Source organism: Sus scrofa, chromosome 1 (assembly GCF_054392235.1).
Source record: "Sus scrofa isolate SSC_HxYL_T2T_F1_AM1 chromosome 1, Sscrofa_HxYL_maternal_Yorkshire_Landrace_v2.0, whole genome shotgun sequence".
Classification (NCBI taxonomy): domain Eukaryota; kingdom Metazoa; phylum Chordata; class Mammalia; order Artiodactyla; family Suidae; genus Sus; species Sus scrofa.
Window position 1 is genome coordinate 67,149,464 of NC_139383.1, and position 17,467 is coordinate 67,166,930.

The 17,467-nt window shown below is 38.8% G+C and overlaps 1 protein-coding gene across 5 annotated transcripts in view; it reads right to left on the reverse strand.

Annotated features, from left to right (window-relative positions):
- Positions 1–2,073: 2,073 nt before the first annotated feature.
- The window catches only part of LOC146406133 (uncharacterized), a 196,805-nt gene continuing 181,411 nt past the window's right edge, over positions 2,074–17,467 (reverse strand). For 2 of the 5 annotated variants that reach the window (XR_014806454.1, XR_014806453.1), the window contains 5 exons: positions 13,637–13,761; positions 10,012–12,439; positions 9,067–9,285; positions 6,875–7,049; positions 5,331–5,611 (listed from right to left, as the gene is read on the reverse strand). Coding sequence is in view for 2 of the 5 variants with exons in the window: in XM_084961327.1 (XP_084817453.1) it covers positions 6,998–7,049; positions 9,067–9,285; positions 10,012–10,073 (333 nt within the window). In the remaining 3 variants the exon portion in view is untranslated. Of the gene's footprint in view, positions 2,623–5,330; positions 7,050–9,066; positions 9,286–10,011; positions 12,440–13,636; positions 13,762–17,467 lie in introns of those variants that run through there. The other 3 variants (XR_014806456.1, XM_084961327.1, XM_084961336.1) reach the window with 3 other exon arrangements.

The window sequence follows — 17,467 nt, forward strand, 5'->3', positions numbered from 1 at the left end:
TGTTTAAAAGGAAAATGAGTAGAGTTTGGTAATGGATCATATCAGGTGGGGGAGAGAAGGGGCAATAAGGGTGAGGAAGGACTTACAGCTCCTGTCTTGTGTGACTGGAGGGGAGCTATGCCGTTTACTGAGGTAGGAGACTCTGGAAGAGAGCCAGATTTGGGGAGAAAGATTACAAGTGCAGTTTTGTAAGAAGAGGTGTTGAAAAGTCCACAAAGTCATAGCAAGCGGGAAGTTTGATTGTGTGTGTCTGAAGCTCAGAAGCGTGTTCTCGGGTAGTGACATAAATTTGGGAGTCTTCTGCATATAGATGGTAATTGAATCAGTATAAAAGAACATCAAATGGAAAGAGGAATGGTTGGAGCCCTGAACCTTGAGAAACTCAATGAGGAATAGCCCCTGGGAAGAGGATGCAACAAAAGACAGAGAAAGGAGCAGCTAGCAAGATAGGAGGAAAACCTAGAAGGTGCTGCATCACAGAAGCCGAGGGCAGTCAGTGTTTCCATTAGGAGGGAGTGCTGGGGGTTGAATGTTGCTGAGAAGTTAAGACTAGGAAGCATCCTTTTAGTTGGTGTGTATAAACTTTAGCTGGCAAACTAAAATTCTTAAATGTTTTTCAGATGTAAACAACCCCCAAATTTAATATAATCAGGGTTTATTCTTGTTTACATCTCATTTTGATGAGGTTTGAATTCCTCACTTCAAAGGGGTGATTAGGGAGTCACGCTGCTTTCATCTTGTGGCTCCACCATCTTGTCATTTTATGGTCCCCCTGGCATCATCCTGCTGGCAGAAAAGAGAAAGAGAAGGTGAAGAAAGTCACACCTAATCTTTAGCTAACTCAGCCTAGGAGTCACATATGTCACTTCCACTCATGTTCCACGGGCAGAATCAGCAACAGCAAACTTTAATCTACAAGGAGGCTGGGAAATACGAGACAGAAAAGTTATGCCATGCCTGTTTTGTCCCTTGATCCTGCTGTTGCAGGCTTTGCTGAAGTTTGGACATACCATATCTCCTAAATTTCTATAAGCACTTAGAATAGATAAATGCTTCTTTATGATCTTTTTATTCCTCTTTGATTCCAACTGTCTTTTTCTAAGGTTTTTTTTTCTACCCAAAGCTCACATTTATCAACAGCTTTGCAGGTCAGTGAGGTCAATGGACTAGTTCCATCCAGTTAGATGTGAGCAGAAGTCCAACGTGAGACTTCTGTGCTGAGGCGTTTAATAATTGCTGTGCCCCTGCCACAGCCTCTCTGCTGCCAGAGAAAGCTGACATCGAGGTCCCTAACTAGCTGTGGGGAGCAAAGCCTCTTGCTGACCTGCCTTAGGCATGTAATGTTGTTGTGTCCCCTGCCTTAGGCATGTAATGTTATTGTGTCCTTCAGTCTCCACAATTTAGCCAAGCCTATCCTGACTGATAAGCTCATTGCTCAGGGGGTATTCCCTTTTAAGGCAAAAACTGTCACCCATTTCATAAGATGCACACCTGAAAGAGTCAATGTTTTGTTTTATGAACACTAGTATACAATGTGATGGTTTAGCCAAGTGCAGGTTCTGGAGTCGGAGTACTGGTGTTTGAATCTGGGCAACACCGTTTATTAGTGGTGTGATCTTGGGCATGTTAATAACCTCTCTGAGCTTTGCAAAGTAAGGACAAGAATATGATCTACCTCTGAAGATAGTTGTGAGCATCAAATGACCCAAAATACTTAGAGTGGTACCTGGCACATCGTAAATATCTGGTAGATGTTTCCTATAACTATTGTACCTAATAGGACCCATATGAATCTCGCTAGGATTAAAATATGAAGCAATTTGATAAACTGATATATGGGAATGTTGTTGTTACAAATCAAGATATATTTTAAAATTCTGATCATCGATGCTTAGTTTTATTTACCCAAAAGAAAAAATATTAGACCTAATCATGAAGGAGCTTATAAATAATTTCAAAGACAGAGTCCCCTTTCCTTACAGATAAAGAGTAACTGTTCCACATCTGTTGTCCTGTCTTGAAATATATATGTGTTTAGCCACCTGCACAACAGTTTTCTCTCCAACTCTTGTCTTTTTTTATTTTTTTTTATTTTCCCACTGTACAGCAAGGGGGTCAGGTTATCCTTACATGTATACATTACAATTACAGTTTTTCCCCCACCGTTTCTTCTGTTGCAACATGAGTATCTAGACATAGTTCTCAATGCTATTCAGCAGGATCTCCTTATAAATCTATTCTAAGTTGTGTCTGATAAGCCCAAGCTCCCGATCCCTCCCACTCCCTCCCCCTCCTATCAGGCAACCACAAGTCTCTTCTCCAAGTCCATGATTTTCTTTTCTGAGGAGATGTTCATTTGTGCTGGATATTAGATTCCAGTTATAAGTGATATCATATGGTATTTGTATTTGTCTTTCTAGCTCATTTCACTCAGTATGAGATTCTCTAGTTCCATCCATGTTGCTGCAAATGGCATTATGTCATCCTTTTTTATGGCTGAGTAGTATTCCATTGTGTATATATACCACATCTTCCGAATCCAATCATCTGTTGATGGACATTTGGATTGTTTCCATTCCAACTCTTGTCTTCGCTGGATGATGTTATGGACAGTCTTTTGAGCTTATGCATGGAAATACATTTCAAGTAAGCATGATTCCATTATGAGTTTAAAAGCTGATTTGATTTATAATTTCCCTTATTTTTTTTTCAAAAGATGCATAGCCAAAAACCAATATCTTGTTAGCAGAGTTTAATTTTCATTTTTCTGTTTCTCTTATGAAAGGACTAATGAGGAAATGCGTAACCTCATTATATTTTAATCTGTAGATACTATATTCTATTTAAATCAGAAGATACTATGTTCTATTTAATCCTAACTTTAGGTCTATTGAGTGGCATTTGCAGAACTTATTTGCTATATAGAAAGTGTATGTGAGAACCACAAATTAAAAGAAAATTTCTAACTCTACAACACTGATAGAGTGTTATAGTTCTTTCTTCCAGAATATCTTTTTTGTTCATTAAATTATAGTCGCAATGTAATCATCGTGAACATGAATATGTTTTTACTTCTGAGGGTAAAGTAATGTGGCTGTGGCTGGCGTACGAAGGCTTAGATATTAAGAATGAGGATGAACTGGGAAAATTTATCTTAAAAATAAAAATGTGCAGTTAATTTCCCATGGAAAGGGTCCAAGAATACACGTAATTTAGCTCCAATATAAGCCCCACCCCCGCCAAGGTTTCTGTCCAGTTTTTACCCAACATTAAAATAGTGTTGTTCATAAAGGAAACATTGATCAAGAGTGTTTTCCCAGATAGGATCCACAGAGTGGTGACTCTGTCCTCTCCACATGTGGCCAGGCCTTGGGGGAGCAGAGAGCTCCCTGAAGAATTGACCTTCATATTTGATGTGGAAAGACAATGGAGCACAGACGCACAAAGGCTTCTCCCACAGCCCTGGTGACTGGTAGAGTGCATTCTGCACATGGACAGGGTTGGTGGGAAAGGGAAGAGGGCAATTCAGATGTCCGTGAAGAGCAGCGGACTCTCTGCTTGGTCTTCTTCCAAGGTTAGTATTCACAAATTAGCTTGTTACTATGTGTCTATTGTGCTCAGAAAAGTGAGAATAATACTAGCCAGCTGCTGCCTGCAAATCTGGGCACTTGGATCTCAAAACAACTCTCCAACTTTGCCTTTGCAAACTTACCAAGAGTTGAATTATCATAAAAATACATTTTGCTCTCATAGTGACCTCATGCTCAAAATAGCTCCCAAGGTAGATCTCTAAAATTCCAGGTATTAAAATGTTTTTCTTTCCTTAAAGTTTTGAAGCTTATCTTCAACAAATTTTTGTGATTTTTTTTTTCTCTGCTTGTTCCCAGATCTGAACATTGAAAAACAGAGTCTGAGCCATAGGCTATCCTCAACAAATTTTCTATAAAATCAAGTCTGTCATGGAATTAAACCTTTTGGCAAAGCTAGGTAAGAAAAGATGTGAAAGCATGACACAATTATATTATGTCCCTGATTCTTTCATTTTATATCTCCTTGATAGCACTCAAGGGTATATGTTGAGAGTCAGAGGTTGGTTTCTCTAGAAAGGTCTGTAAATCAGAATCATCCATGTCCTTAAATGAGTATGTTGGGAATTGGGGAAGACAAGATACATTCACTGAGTGCCTACTGTGTACAGTCACTATGACTCATCCATGTAGTTGCATTCATCTTCACTATTAATTCCTAAGATAGATAGTATATTTCCTTTTACAGATGAGGAAATTACCTCGGGAAGTTGAAGTGATTTTCTGGAATTTGCACCCACTTTGTGGTGAATCAGAAGCCTAAGCACTGTTTAATTTAACCATGCTCTGAATCTTGTGCCATTGAATATGCACCTATTTAATTCTCTTTTTTAGAGATTGCAGCTACATAGAATTATCAGAATATTTATAATACAAATATAATACAACAAGATAACCACTTTAATTGGAATGCACTGAACTCTTGTAAGGGGAAAATGCATCAGTGTTTTTTGATCTTAGAGGTGGTAGAGTACAGTCTGGCAGGCAAATTGTAGTCAGACAGCCCCAGGGTAACACCCCTTTTCTGCCATTTACTGCAAATCACTTCGTCTATTTGACCTTTAGTTATATCACTGCAACAAGAGCAGGGAAACAAATGAAGTAATAAGAGTTGATGTTCAGACATATAATTACTGGTATTGCAAGGATACCCATTGATCAGAACCAACTGAAATCCAGCAGATCCCACAAGTCCCCTGCTTATCTTCCTCACTGGTGGCAGCGTGGAAGTCAGAGGGGCAGTCTATGTTGAGGTAGAAAATATCCTAGGAATTAAGCAATTGCTGCCTACAGAGTTCAAGAGGAGACACAGCTGAAAGATAATTTTACGTGGTAAAATTCCAAATGGTAAGTTTAATATACCAATAAAATGAGTTATCACTCACATTTTTTTGTGTACTCTGAGTAAGACTTGCAGTTGATATGCCAGCTTATGGTGACTCTTACTCAGTTGTACACAAGATGAAGACTCTTGGAGTTCCTGTGTGGCTCTGCAGGTCAAGAACACAACAAAGCCTCTGTGAGGATGCAGGTTAGTCTATCCCTGTCCTCACCCAGTGGGTTAAAGACCCAGCATTGCCACAAGGTGTGGTGTAGTTTGCAGATGAGGTTCAGATCTGGCGTTGCTATGGCTGTGGCCCCCAGCCCAGGAACTTCCATATGCTGCAGATGTGCCCCTAAAAAAAAAAAGAATCTTCACAGGCCTGTGTAAGTTACAGTGATGGATCAATGAAGATTTAATAATTATAGAGAAGAGGAATATACTTTTTGTTTATTGCATAATCAGTGTACATTAAGACTGTCCCTAATGAAAGTCACCACAGCACATCAACCCCATTCTTCTGATCTAATCCCACACAATTCTGTGAAAAAATGATGTGCCAGACAGCTGGATCAGTTCCCAAAGGTAGCCTTCTGGTACCAGGCTGGCTAATAGGCCCTGGAATAATTCTTCTGGTGCAAGCTGCAGAGCTCCTCAGGGCATCTGGTCAACTTCACACATGGATAGAAGGTCCAAGTGTACCCTAAATGAGAGAAACAGGATCCAAGGCTCATATGGATCCTAATTAGAGTTTGTAAAGCATCTGAGTGGCACTGCCAGTGCTTGTTGGTTCCAAGTCTCCAAAGAGGTCTTAAAAATTGTCAAAGAAGACATTTCCAAAGGGAGAGGCCCCTTGAGCTTGGGGCCTGGTGCAAGAACCTTGCGTGTCTGGTTTAAGGGCAGTAATGTCTACAAAACTGGTTTTCATGTCAGTCTTGGCAATAAAAGGTGAAGTATCTATGACACAGCCTATAAACCAGTAAGAATTCAATAGATGTTGGCTATCATCATCACTTCATATCACCATCATCATCTCATCAGTCTTTTATTTTCCATGGGAAATGTTAATAGATGTTCTGAGAATAAAAGTAGTGAGGTATTAAAATAAATGGCTGTAAAGAACAATTTATATTTTAGGTTAAAGATGATGGGTTGACTCTCTCCAGTTATTTCTGTTTCTTCCCACTAAGAAAAGTAAGCAATTTTTTTTAAGTTTAAACCTATCAGACAGAGAACATGGGTGAGAAGTCAATAAAAACAAAATTTTAGAAGCTGTAGAGCAGATGAATAAGTGGTTAATGACTTAGGGGACTTGAGAAAGCTTAATCCTAAGTTAAGAGTGAGGAAATCTGAGAAGCAGCCCAATTTCTATTATACTAAGAAGCTGGAGACAACTATCTCTGGAACTAGCAGTGAAAAGGGGACTGAAAACACAAAGATTAGTTGAAAATTAGATTTGCAGCCCTTCTCACTCATGCAGAAAAACAATTTACTGTTCAAGAACCCAGTCAGCTAACCTCCAAACCCTGAGCCAAAATCTAGATTGCTTCTGGAGAGCTGGTCTTTGGATGAGATAATGTGTGGCATGAGTGAATAAAACTTTACACATTATATCATGAGACCCAGTCACCACTACAAGCACTAGCCCATCCCAATTTTTCGTCTCATTCAATGCCTAGAACTCTGACAACTAGGCTTATAATTTTCTAGTCAAGATTTAGGAAGAATCTTTTCTGTGGGATTTCACTAGCCCAAGAGAATTGTTCTAAAGGTACTGACTGTGGCAGAGTCTTCAAGTTATCTCCTAATATCCATACCTCCCTTCTTCCATAGTAATATAATTTTTAATTAGACACATGGCTATATGTAGATTTAAAAGATTTCACATTTCCTAACCTCCTTTGCCATGAGATGCGGTGATACTTCTGGTCAGTGAGATGCTAGCAATGTTATACATACTACTTACAGGAATGGGATATATATATCCTTCCTCCCTTCCTTCCCTTCTCTTAGTGACTAGAATGTAGACACGGTGCTGAGCCTTCTCGGACCATGCAGTGTAGCATCCTCAAGATGGTGGAGCAGCAAACTAGAGGGTGCTTGGGTCCTGGACACTCTCAAATTCTCTACTAAGCCCAGACCTGCATTAGATATAAATAAGATTTTCCCTTGTTTAGGCTGTTCTCCTTTCAATTCTCTGTAACATACAGCTGAACATATACATTAAGCAATATAATACTATAAGATACTTACCTGATGAAACAGCACAACCCAGTAACCCTACGAAGAACTACTGAGCTGTAAGAGCTCTTCCCAAGCACAAGGAGATACCAAACAGCTTTTTAGAGCTTTATTCTTAAAGTTAGGAGGTCAACAAAGATTACTAAAAATCTGAGGGATACCTGAGCTATCATAAATGACAGAGAAAGCAACCAAAATAATAATGACAACAATAAAAAAATATCTGGAGAAAATATAGAAACTTCACAAGAAAAAAATTTTAAGTATCATTAATTCTTCAGATAAATAAGATAAATATGTTGAGTTCATTAAACAGAAGGATACCATTAAAATGGAATAGAGATAGTTCTGTCTCTTAAAATTAAAAATATGATTGCAGAAATTTAAAAATTCAGTGAAATATGGAGGATAAAATTGAAAAATAGTCTCTCAGAAAATAGAGCAAAAGATGGTAAGAGAAAAAGATTTTAACAAATACTGGAGAGGGTGTGGAGAAAAAGGTACCCTCCTACACTGTTGGTGGGAATGTAACTTGGTACAACCACTATGGAAAACAGTATGGAGGTTCCTCAGAAAACTAAATGTAGAACTAACATATGACCCACCAATCCCACTCTTGGGCATATATCCAGACAAAACTTTCATTGAAAAAGATGCATGCACCGTATGTTCATTGCAGCACTATTCACAATAGCCAAGACATGGATAAAACCTAAATGTCCATTGGCAGATGAATAGATTAAAAAGATGTGGTATATATACACAGTAGAATACTACTCAGCCATAAAAAGAACAAAATAATGCCATTTGCAGCAACATAGATGGAACTAGTGATTCTCATACTAAGTGAAGTCAGAAAGAGAAAGGCAAATATCGTATGATATCACGTATATCTGGAATCTAATATTTGGCACAAATGAACCTTTCTACAGAAAAGAAACACGTGGACATAAAGAATATACTTGTGGTTGTCAAGGGGGAAGGGGAGGGAGGGGGATGGACTGGGAGTCTGGGGTTAATAGATGCAAACTACTGGATTTGGGATGATAAGCAATGAGTTCCTGCTGTATAGCACAGGGAATATATACATATGACTGGGCCACTTTGCTGTACAGTAAAAATTGACAGAACACTGTAAATCAACTATAATGGAAAAAGTAAAAATCATAAAATAAAGATTTTTTTAAAAAGATTCAATCCAAGAATTTCAACTTTCCAATAATAGGGATAACAGAATGAGAGAAGAGAAAAAACTAAGGGTATAACAATTTTCTAAGAAATAATTCAAGAAAATTTCCTAAAATTAAAGTACAGAAGTCACCAGATTGAAAGTGCTCATGGTATACACATCACAGTAAATAAAAGTAGACCCCATCAAGCCACACTGCTGAGAAACTGCAGAACAATAGAGAGGATAAGAGTTCCTAAGAAAATCCAATGAGGAAATAAGGTAGCAGAAAGAGGCTTCAGGAATCAGAAGGTCCCCAGACTTCTCAACAGCAGCACTGGAAATCAGATATAATGGAGCCCAGTCTTTAAATTTCTTATGGAAAGGGTTTCCGATATAAAACTCTGCTCTAAGCTAAACTATTGATCATGTGTGACAGTAGAGTAAAATATTTTAAGTCATTCAAGAACTAAAAATTTATCTTACATGCAATTTTCTCAGGAAATTACAAAAGGATGCCTTTAACCAAGAAGGAGGAAAACACAGTTTCAGAAAATGACAGAGCCAAATCAAGAGGAAGGTGAAAGGAATCTCTAGGATGATGATTGTCTTAGATCAGGTCCCCTGGAAGCAGAGCCTGAAACATAAATTCGTGTACCTCTGATTTATTGAGGAGGAGCTCCCAGGAAAAGGGAGACAGGGAAGCAGAATAAGGCAGGGAAAGGAGGTAAACAAGGATGTGCACTCACCTGGAGGACAGCTCAGCCTGAGCCCTTGGAGAGTGAGCTCTCTGCAGGATCACACCAACTGCAGGACTTGATATGTCTGGCCACACCTGGCCCAAGCACACCTCTCCATATGCTGCCAGTTCCTCCACCTGTGGGGTTCTAGTCTTCACCGTTTGATGCTCCTGGCACTGCCTGAGCCCTTTCCCCAACACATCCATTGCCAAAGTCAAGAGATAATACCTAAAACCCAAAACTCACAAAGTAGTGGTGTAAGTGGTTGTTTCAGGCCCTTTAGAGGTATTGAAATAAATACCCAAAGAATCAATCAGTGCCTCTGGGAAGCAGGAAATGGGAAGCGGGGATGAGCAATTGCTATTTTTCCTAACAAACATTATAGAACTATGTGCATATATAACTTGCATAAGGTTGAAAATATTTTTTGAAATGTTTAATCAACTTGTTTTGCTGCTGTACTTCTCAAATGCTTGGTAAGTAGAATATTCCTAAGGAGAGAATAATGTCAGCAGCATTTCCCAAACTTACTTGGTGCTAGAACTTTTAACTTTATTTCTTTAAACAATCATGTATTGACAGCTCTAAAGGCACAAATGCCGCTGTTTGATAAATACCATCCTACAGTAAAGTGCACAGATTTCTAGAAAGCAGACTCTACTGAGTTCTATAGGGGAGCATCCATCTGGCGTTTACTGAGTGACCACCCTGGTCCTGAAGGTTGTGCTGTAGACATCTTAACCTGAGTTTCCTCATCTACACAAATTCTGTTCAGATTTGATGTTTAATTTTGAATTGGTCTCACAACTCATTCATTCAAGAGAAATTCAGTGAGTATTTCCTATGTGCCAGGCACTTCTAAGGAAAAAATACATGTGGTCCCTGACTTCCCCATGAAGATTCCGTGGTACTCAAGAGGAAAAGGAGAATGGATAGATTTGGACAATTCATTACCTTCCACTGTTTTGCATTTCATTGGTGGGATCCATTTCTGCATGTTTGAAAGTGACTTCCATGTTGATTCTTCAGTTCTCCCATAGTTTGCTGCAAGCTGGCTCAGTCCAAGTGGTTTAAAGCCAGCTTTCCATCTTAATTCAAGAGGCACACCCATTTACATCCTTCACCTAGGGCAGCAGGAGTGGGGAGTCAGTCTCTGCAGCTTAAGCTGTGTTCTGCTTTAGGTCTTTGATGTATAGGAACCGGTATTAGGCGATAATATAGCTGAATTGATTCTGCAATGGGAGCTCACAAAGGTGACAAGGCGATTTGTTAAGGACATTTGAACTGTATCTTTTCCCAGTGATGGCCCTGGGTCCCATTTTTGTCTAGATTTGGAAAATAGCTTATTGATAGCTTAAGACACAAACTCTTAGTTTATACTGAATGCCTGAAACCTAATGAGAGACATAGACTCAGGATATACAAACCAGAATTCCTTTTGCTTGATGAAATAGTCTATTCAATTATTTTTTACTTATAAAGACATATGTGATATATATATATATATGTTTATTTTAGAACATTTTAAAATTAGGGCAAATATCAATTAAAAAAATCAGCATAGTCCTTCACTCAAAAACCCATTGTGGTGTGTTTTCTTGCAAGATTTAAAAAAAAAAAACCTTTTCCCATATAGACCCCATCTTAATTTCTAGTATATTAATGAAACCATGGCCTGGAAGCCACTGATGAAAAACTGCATATACACCAGCTGCTTCCCCAGGTCCTGACTCAGGATGCAATTGATTCCCAGGAAGCAATGCAGGTTCCTCGTGCCTCATCACTGTGTCATTAGAGGCTCTGGATCACTTTACCACTCTGCTTATCTTCCTTTTGGATATAAGTACTGAAGAGAAACAAATCATTAAAAAAAGAGACAAGAAGATGTGAGTTTTGACTGTTAAAACACACAAAAGACATGAATTGCTGGCACAAAAAGCTGGCATCATCGGTGTCCTTTGCCGCCTGGAGAGCCACTATCTCCCTGGAGTGAATGGAGTTCAGGGGCAGAGGAGACCAGAACGTCAAGGGTCTGTCCGGTGGGGGAAGGGCGCTAAGCTCTATAGACTCCTTCAGCTAGGGGTCACTAGGCGCCCTTCTTGTGCTGCCAGAGAAGAATGCTCAGCAATTGAAAACAGCTATGCTGAGCAAATGCCTTCTCATATACCAGTTCTTTGGTGTTCTCTTTTGTTTAATGTTTCTAGCATGGCTTTTACTGTATCGATTTATCAGAATCTTATTATTCAAACTACAGGTCAAGGGTCTTCATCACAATTTGTGCTCATTTCTTTTCTTTGGGTAAAATAACTTGCCAGATTTTAAAAAAAATAAGGGTGACATTTTGAGGGTTTTTTTTTCCCATGTTGTTCATTTAAAATCATTATATTTTGGGTCTTCTGCCAATTTACATTTTAAAAAAATCTTAAATAACCAGGAGTGGGACTAAAAATATTACTCTGAGAACTGCTTTACCATTAAAAAAAAAAAAATCAGCACCAATTTTCATTTGAGTCCTTGCTGGACGAGTCATCTCTCCTGACTTCTAGTTATAATATCATTCAGCTAAATCTTATCCCTCAAATGGCTTTATTTCCTATACTTCATCTAAAAGTGGCCAGAAAACCAAGACTGAGAAGGACAAATGATTCTGGCGTGGTTACCACAGAGTTGGGAGGGGTACCTGGGAAAATCCCCTTTGGGGGACTGAGCAGGGGGCCTCACAACAAATGCTACTTTGTAATAATATTTTTTAGTCAGCAAATTATGGCCTCAATTACATGAAGCTTCAGATCTTGAATATAATCCAGGTAATGCAACTGGATTACAACTCAGCAGTTTGAATACAGACATCAATGCCATACTCAAAATGTAAGAGTGGCTTCCATCGATATAGTGTAAAAGGATTGATGGGTTACTTTTGCCTCAGTGGTCTGGTTCCTGAATGCCCGTGCACTTCGCTAGCATGAACTGAGTCCTCTAAATGACGAAGACCCAAGACCATCGCTCCAGTGCAGCCTGAGACAACAGCATACACTGGGATTGTGCCTCTATCATTGCAGAACAGAGATCTGTGGGCAGAAGTGCTGTTTCTCTTCAGCCCTGAGGAGGCGCACTTTCCATGTGGACCCTCAGGTTGCTAGAACAGTACCCACATCCCCTTTCCATCAGGAATGGGCTGAGTACTTCTTTAGAGTTGCCAGGTAAAATATGGGATATACAAGTATTTTATGGGATACACTTATACCAAAAAAGTCATTCTTTACCTGAAATTCAAATTGAAATGGGTATCCTGTATTTTTCTTTACTAAATCTGACCACATTATTCAGGTAGTAAGGAGAAATTACTTGCCTCTTTGGAGAGGAATCCTCCATTTTCTTTTCACTGAGTTTAGAAAGACAAAAAAGGATAAAAGGTGTTTGTTTGTGAGTCTGTGTTCTCCACCTGAAGGCTCAAACATTTAGAGAGAAAAAACAAAACAAAACAAAAACCTAGAAAACTACTGTTTAGTCAGACTAGCCCAGAAGCCTAAGAACTCCAAAAAATTGCTTCAGTCTGAGGTCCAAGAGTTGTGTATTCCCAACATCTACACCCGTCCATGCAACTATTACTAAATAAATCAGCATAACAGCTCAGGCAAAGGGAATTGGGAAAGTTCCCTTTTTTGCTTTGATTTTACTCCTTTAGAAAATAACTTCCCTATGCTTTCATATTATCTCTAGGGATTTTAATGGGGGAAGGGATAGTATATTGGATAATAGTCCAAGATAGAGTTGTTTTTGTTTTTAAAATCTGACCATGGTTGAGCATCTCAAAGATAGGTAGCCTTAAATAAATATGTACTATTATTCATATTGTCAGTGTTCTTCTGAAAATTGTTATTATCTTTTTTAGGTGAGGCATATTCACACCTGGAAAAGTTGGTTGTTTAAATTATCTGAATGGAAGAATACTTCGAAACTCCTTTTATGTTAAATTATTTTATCTCCCTAGATGCTACACTACTTAGCAGATCAGCATGCAATGTTCTTTTTTAGCTGGTCTCTTTTTAAATCTGCAGAAAGGAATTATTAAGGTACTAACACTTTAAAATAGACAGCTTTGTAAGGGACTGGACTTCAGACAGCATAAGCGTTAGGAATCTGAATCAGAGACATGTATAGAACATAAAAAGGACAAGGAGGCAGTGGTAGGAAGTGGGGATCATACCCAAGAAAAATTTTTTTCTCCAGAAATGTGCCTTCAGCTAGTCCTGACTCATGCACTTACTCACGCCCAAGTGTGCCTTGCATTCAGATAAAGAGAGGGATGAGTTTTTTTTTAAACCAAATCCCCTTCATTTATGCTCTTTGATTGGGACCCATTCACTCCTGGCACAACCCTGGTCTAGTGTAGGCTGCCAAACAAGCCCAATTCAGACAACACAGTATGGTTCAAAAGAGCTCTTCCTGTTTATCACTAATCTGCTGTGTGACCTTAGGTAAATCTCTTAACTTCTCTGGACCTCAGGTTTTATCATTATAAAATGCCACGGTGGTATTGGTTGCTCTGACAGTCTTATGAAGAAAGAATAAAACTTACATCATCGAGGCCTTATAATTTATTTAGCAGAGAATGTACATCATCTCATCCATCACTGCTCTACAGCTCACCAGCCATTTGTTCTTGGGCAATTGCCTTCATCTTGCTTTGCCTCGGTTTCTTATCTATAAACAGGGAAAAATCACATCTACTAGGTTATGATGTTATAATGGTAAAATGAGGTAGCACATGTAAAACACAGAACAGTTGACATATAGTATACTTGATACGTTTTAGCTATAATCATAGTTAGTAATAGCCATTAGACCCTTCAAGAATCATTTCTATTTTAAAGATGACATTGAGATATATGATCACCCCCCAAATATTGCAAGCTCCCAAGTAAATTGTTATAATTGGCATCTTCATGAAGACATAGTTATTTTTTGCTTCCTGTTAATAATGTTCAACAGAAATGGTTTTTTTTTTTTTTTTGGCCATGCCCACTGCATGAAGTTCCCAATTCGGGGATTGAACCTGTGCCACAGCAGCCACCCGAGCCATTGCAGTAACTCAACCCAGTGCACCACAAGAGAATTTCCTTAGCATAAACTTCTAAAAAGTAAAAATGCATTTATCATCACCAGTTGCTCAGAACTGAGAGTTGAATACATTCTTTTTACATATATTGTATTCAGTAAACCAGAAAAAACAATCTTAATTCCCCCAAGTGATCCCCATGTTTTGATACCTTGCCATAAAGTCATCCTTAAGATGTGACAGAATACAAAGAAAATTCACACAGCTACCAAGAAATTATTTTCAAATTAAATTTTGAAATGCCAAATTAAAAACTGTATTTCTCTAAAATAACATTCAATAAAAATCCACTTGATTTAATGGAGTAGATTGTAGAGATCTACAGTGTGAACAAGGACTTCAACCAAACTTCCTTCCTCCCTCCATCCTTCCCTCCCCTCCCTCTTCCTTCCTTCCTTCCATCCTTCCCTCCTTCCTTCCTTCTTTCCTTCCTTCCACTTCTTTATGAAACCAAACCTACTGTCTGCTGAAGAACACTTTTCCTCTCCTATCATCACCCATCTCTCTCACCACATTCCTGGTGCTATTCCTGAATTCAGCAGTTACTCAAATAAGTTCTATTCACGCACGTTTCCCCAGAGGTATATTAAATCATTCAAGTATTTTTCTTAATAGAAAATGATTAAATTATTTATGATACTAATCTGTCCTCTGTCATAATGCATTTTTATTTGCCTTATATAATCTATCTTGCTTATTGTATTTATATTATTTCATGTAACTTTTTTCTTTTTGAAATGTAGAAAATGTCAGCTCTGGAAGTGGTTAATGTGACAAAAAATACATTATAAAGAAAAAATCCACCTCCATCCAAAGTGATGGCATTAAGAGGAATCCAGTGTATCATGGAACACCTAATTCACACAAGATGTTGAGCGTGTCCCTTGGTTCAAACTTTTAAATACTAAGTAGCAGTGAAATAAATCAAATGGGAGGAGAGCTGGAATAATAAACAGTGAAGATGCTTCATACTCACACCCCAGCAAAGCAATATGAAAAAGTGATTCTGGCTGTCATGAGCTACTGCAGAGTGAAGAACTTCTTTGTAGCCCTTCTAACTTTTTTTTTTTTTAAGGCAGAAAAAATACTGGAAGAAAATAGCTTCCTTTCTTTGAGTCCCTCAGATTAGTTGTCAGTAAAACAAACTGCTCTGTATCATGTGTTTAGTGACAGAAAAATATATATTGAGATCTAAGATAATCAAGGTACACCTGGTTATTATTTGTAAAGACTTAACAGTAAGTTTTTAATGATTAATTTATCTGCCACATAACGCCTTAATAGATCATGTGGAACATCAAGGGAGGAATGTGGTACTGCATTTCTAAAGCCTCTTTCTATGTCTCTGAATGATAATAGGCATGGAAGCCATCATTAGTCTTGTTAGACGATGGTTCCTTTAGGAATCTCCTATGTGTTACCTTTTAGAGGGAAGGTCAACGAAGCCGCCCCCTGGGACTCCCCTGCAGGATACAAGCAACACAAGCATAAACTGTATGGAAATGGCTAAATTATCTTTACTGAGACCTTGGTCTTTCACATCAATCAAGTCCTTCTGAACTAGTAAAACAGATAAGCACCCTGCTGGCAAAAGTGTTACTATCCTTATGCTTGTCATGACTGGCACTACAAATCTCACAATAAACAGGCAGTTATTCGTCTTACTTCTTTAAAAAACAAAATAAGTGTGCCGAAGGACATACAGTTGTGAGGACAATGCATTTTAACGGAGAACAGAAGGAGGGAAATCATTGCTAAGTGGATTCTGTGTCACTCTTTCTCTCAGTCCCTCCTGAAAAGACCCTTTATTCAGGAATCCAATCACAACTGCTAGGAGAGCACATGGAGAAGGTATCCAGCATTGGCATCTCTATCTCTATCTCGGAGGAGCCAAAACAAAGCAGCCCAGGAGCCCCAGGGCTGCCGCCGTGAGGGAGGGAGCAGATTTATCCACCCTCACGTCTCAGCTTCCTGAGAGTGGAGCCGTGTCAATGCCTCATCCTGACACCTAACTCAGGGGGGAATTATAAGTCATCAATACCAATGACTGTAAAACACTTTGTAAATAAAAATGGCTTAGAAGTTCCAATTAACAACAGGAAAGTAACCCTCTGGGATACCCCACAGAGAAATAACCACAGCCATAAATAAGCAATGGTGAGTTTAGTTTCACCTCCTATTTCAACGCCATTAAACATGGGCCTCCTTCCCACCTCCAATCTGAAGGTCTCTTCTTATCTATATTCCAAAATGTCGAAGCTTGGGAGAGAAAAGGTTGAGGAAACACGGGATTGGGCTTTCCCTACTGTTTTCATGTCTCCCATACAGGCACACATATACCCATCTCTATGTGAGATGCAACAAAAGCCTGGGGTGATATAACTTAACTAAAGTGGGCCACTGATGACCACTACAGATGTGCAGTAAAAGAGAGCTCAGAAGCACAAGGTCCCAAGAAGTTGCTCTCGGGCATGTCTGTAGTGTATGTTCACGCCTGCTCTGTCTAGAACTTTTCATGGGCACTCACAATGGATTACATGTGTGGCCCTGGAGGTGTCCACTGAGCCTGTAGTATGTTCCAGGTACTGTGCTGGTCACTTCCAACATAGCTCACTTGCACCTTCAAGGAAACAGGCTTGAGGAGCAATATGATAGGACCAAGTTAGAACTGATTGAATAGCCATAGAACATTATACGTTAGGAGTTCTTCTAAGTGCATTATAAATATCAACTCTTTATTATTCAGAATAACCCTGTGAAGCACGTGCTCTTACCATCCACATTTTAAAGATAAAGAAAACCAAGCAGAGTGAGGTTGAATAACTTGCCCAAGGTAGGGCAAACTGAGACTTGAACCCTGGCAAGGACAGAGACAGACAAACACCATAAGGTGATAGGAATCCTAGGAATGTGCAAAATAGTTGTGAAATACAAATTAGGGAGCATTTAAACCAGATTACAGTCTTGAGAGAAAACTTTTTTTAAAAAGGTAATGAATTTTTTTAAAATTATAATTGGTTTTATAATGTAGTGCCAATTTCTGCTGTACAGCAAAGTGACCTATCTATCTATATATATATACAGAGAGAGAGAGAGAGATATCTCTCTATATATACATACATTCCCTTTCTTATATTATCTTCCATCATGGTCTATCCCAAGAGATGGGAAATAGTTTCCTGGGCTATACAGTAGGACCTCATTTCTTACCCATTCTAAATGTAATAGTTTGCATCTACTAACCCCAAACTCCTAGTCCATCCCACTCTCTCAGCCATCCCCCCTTGGCAA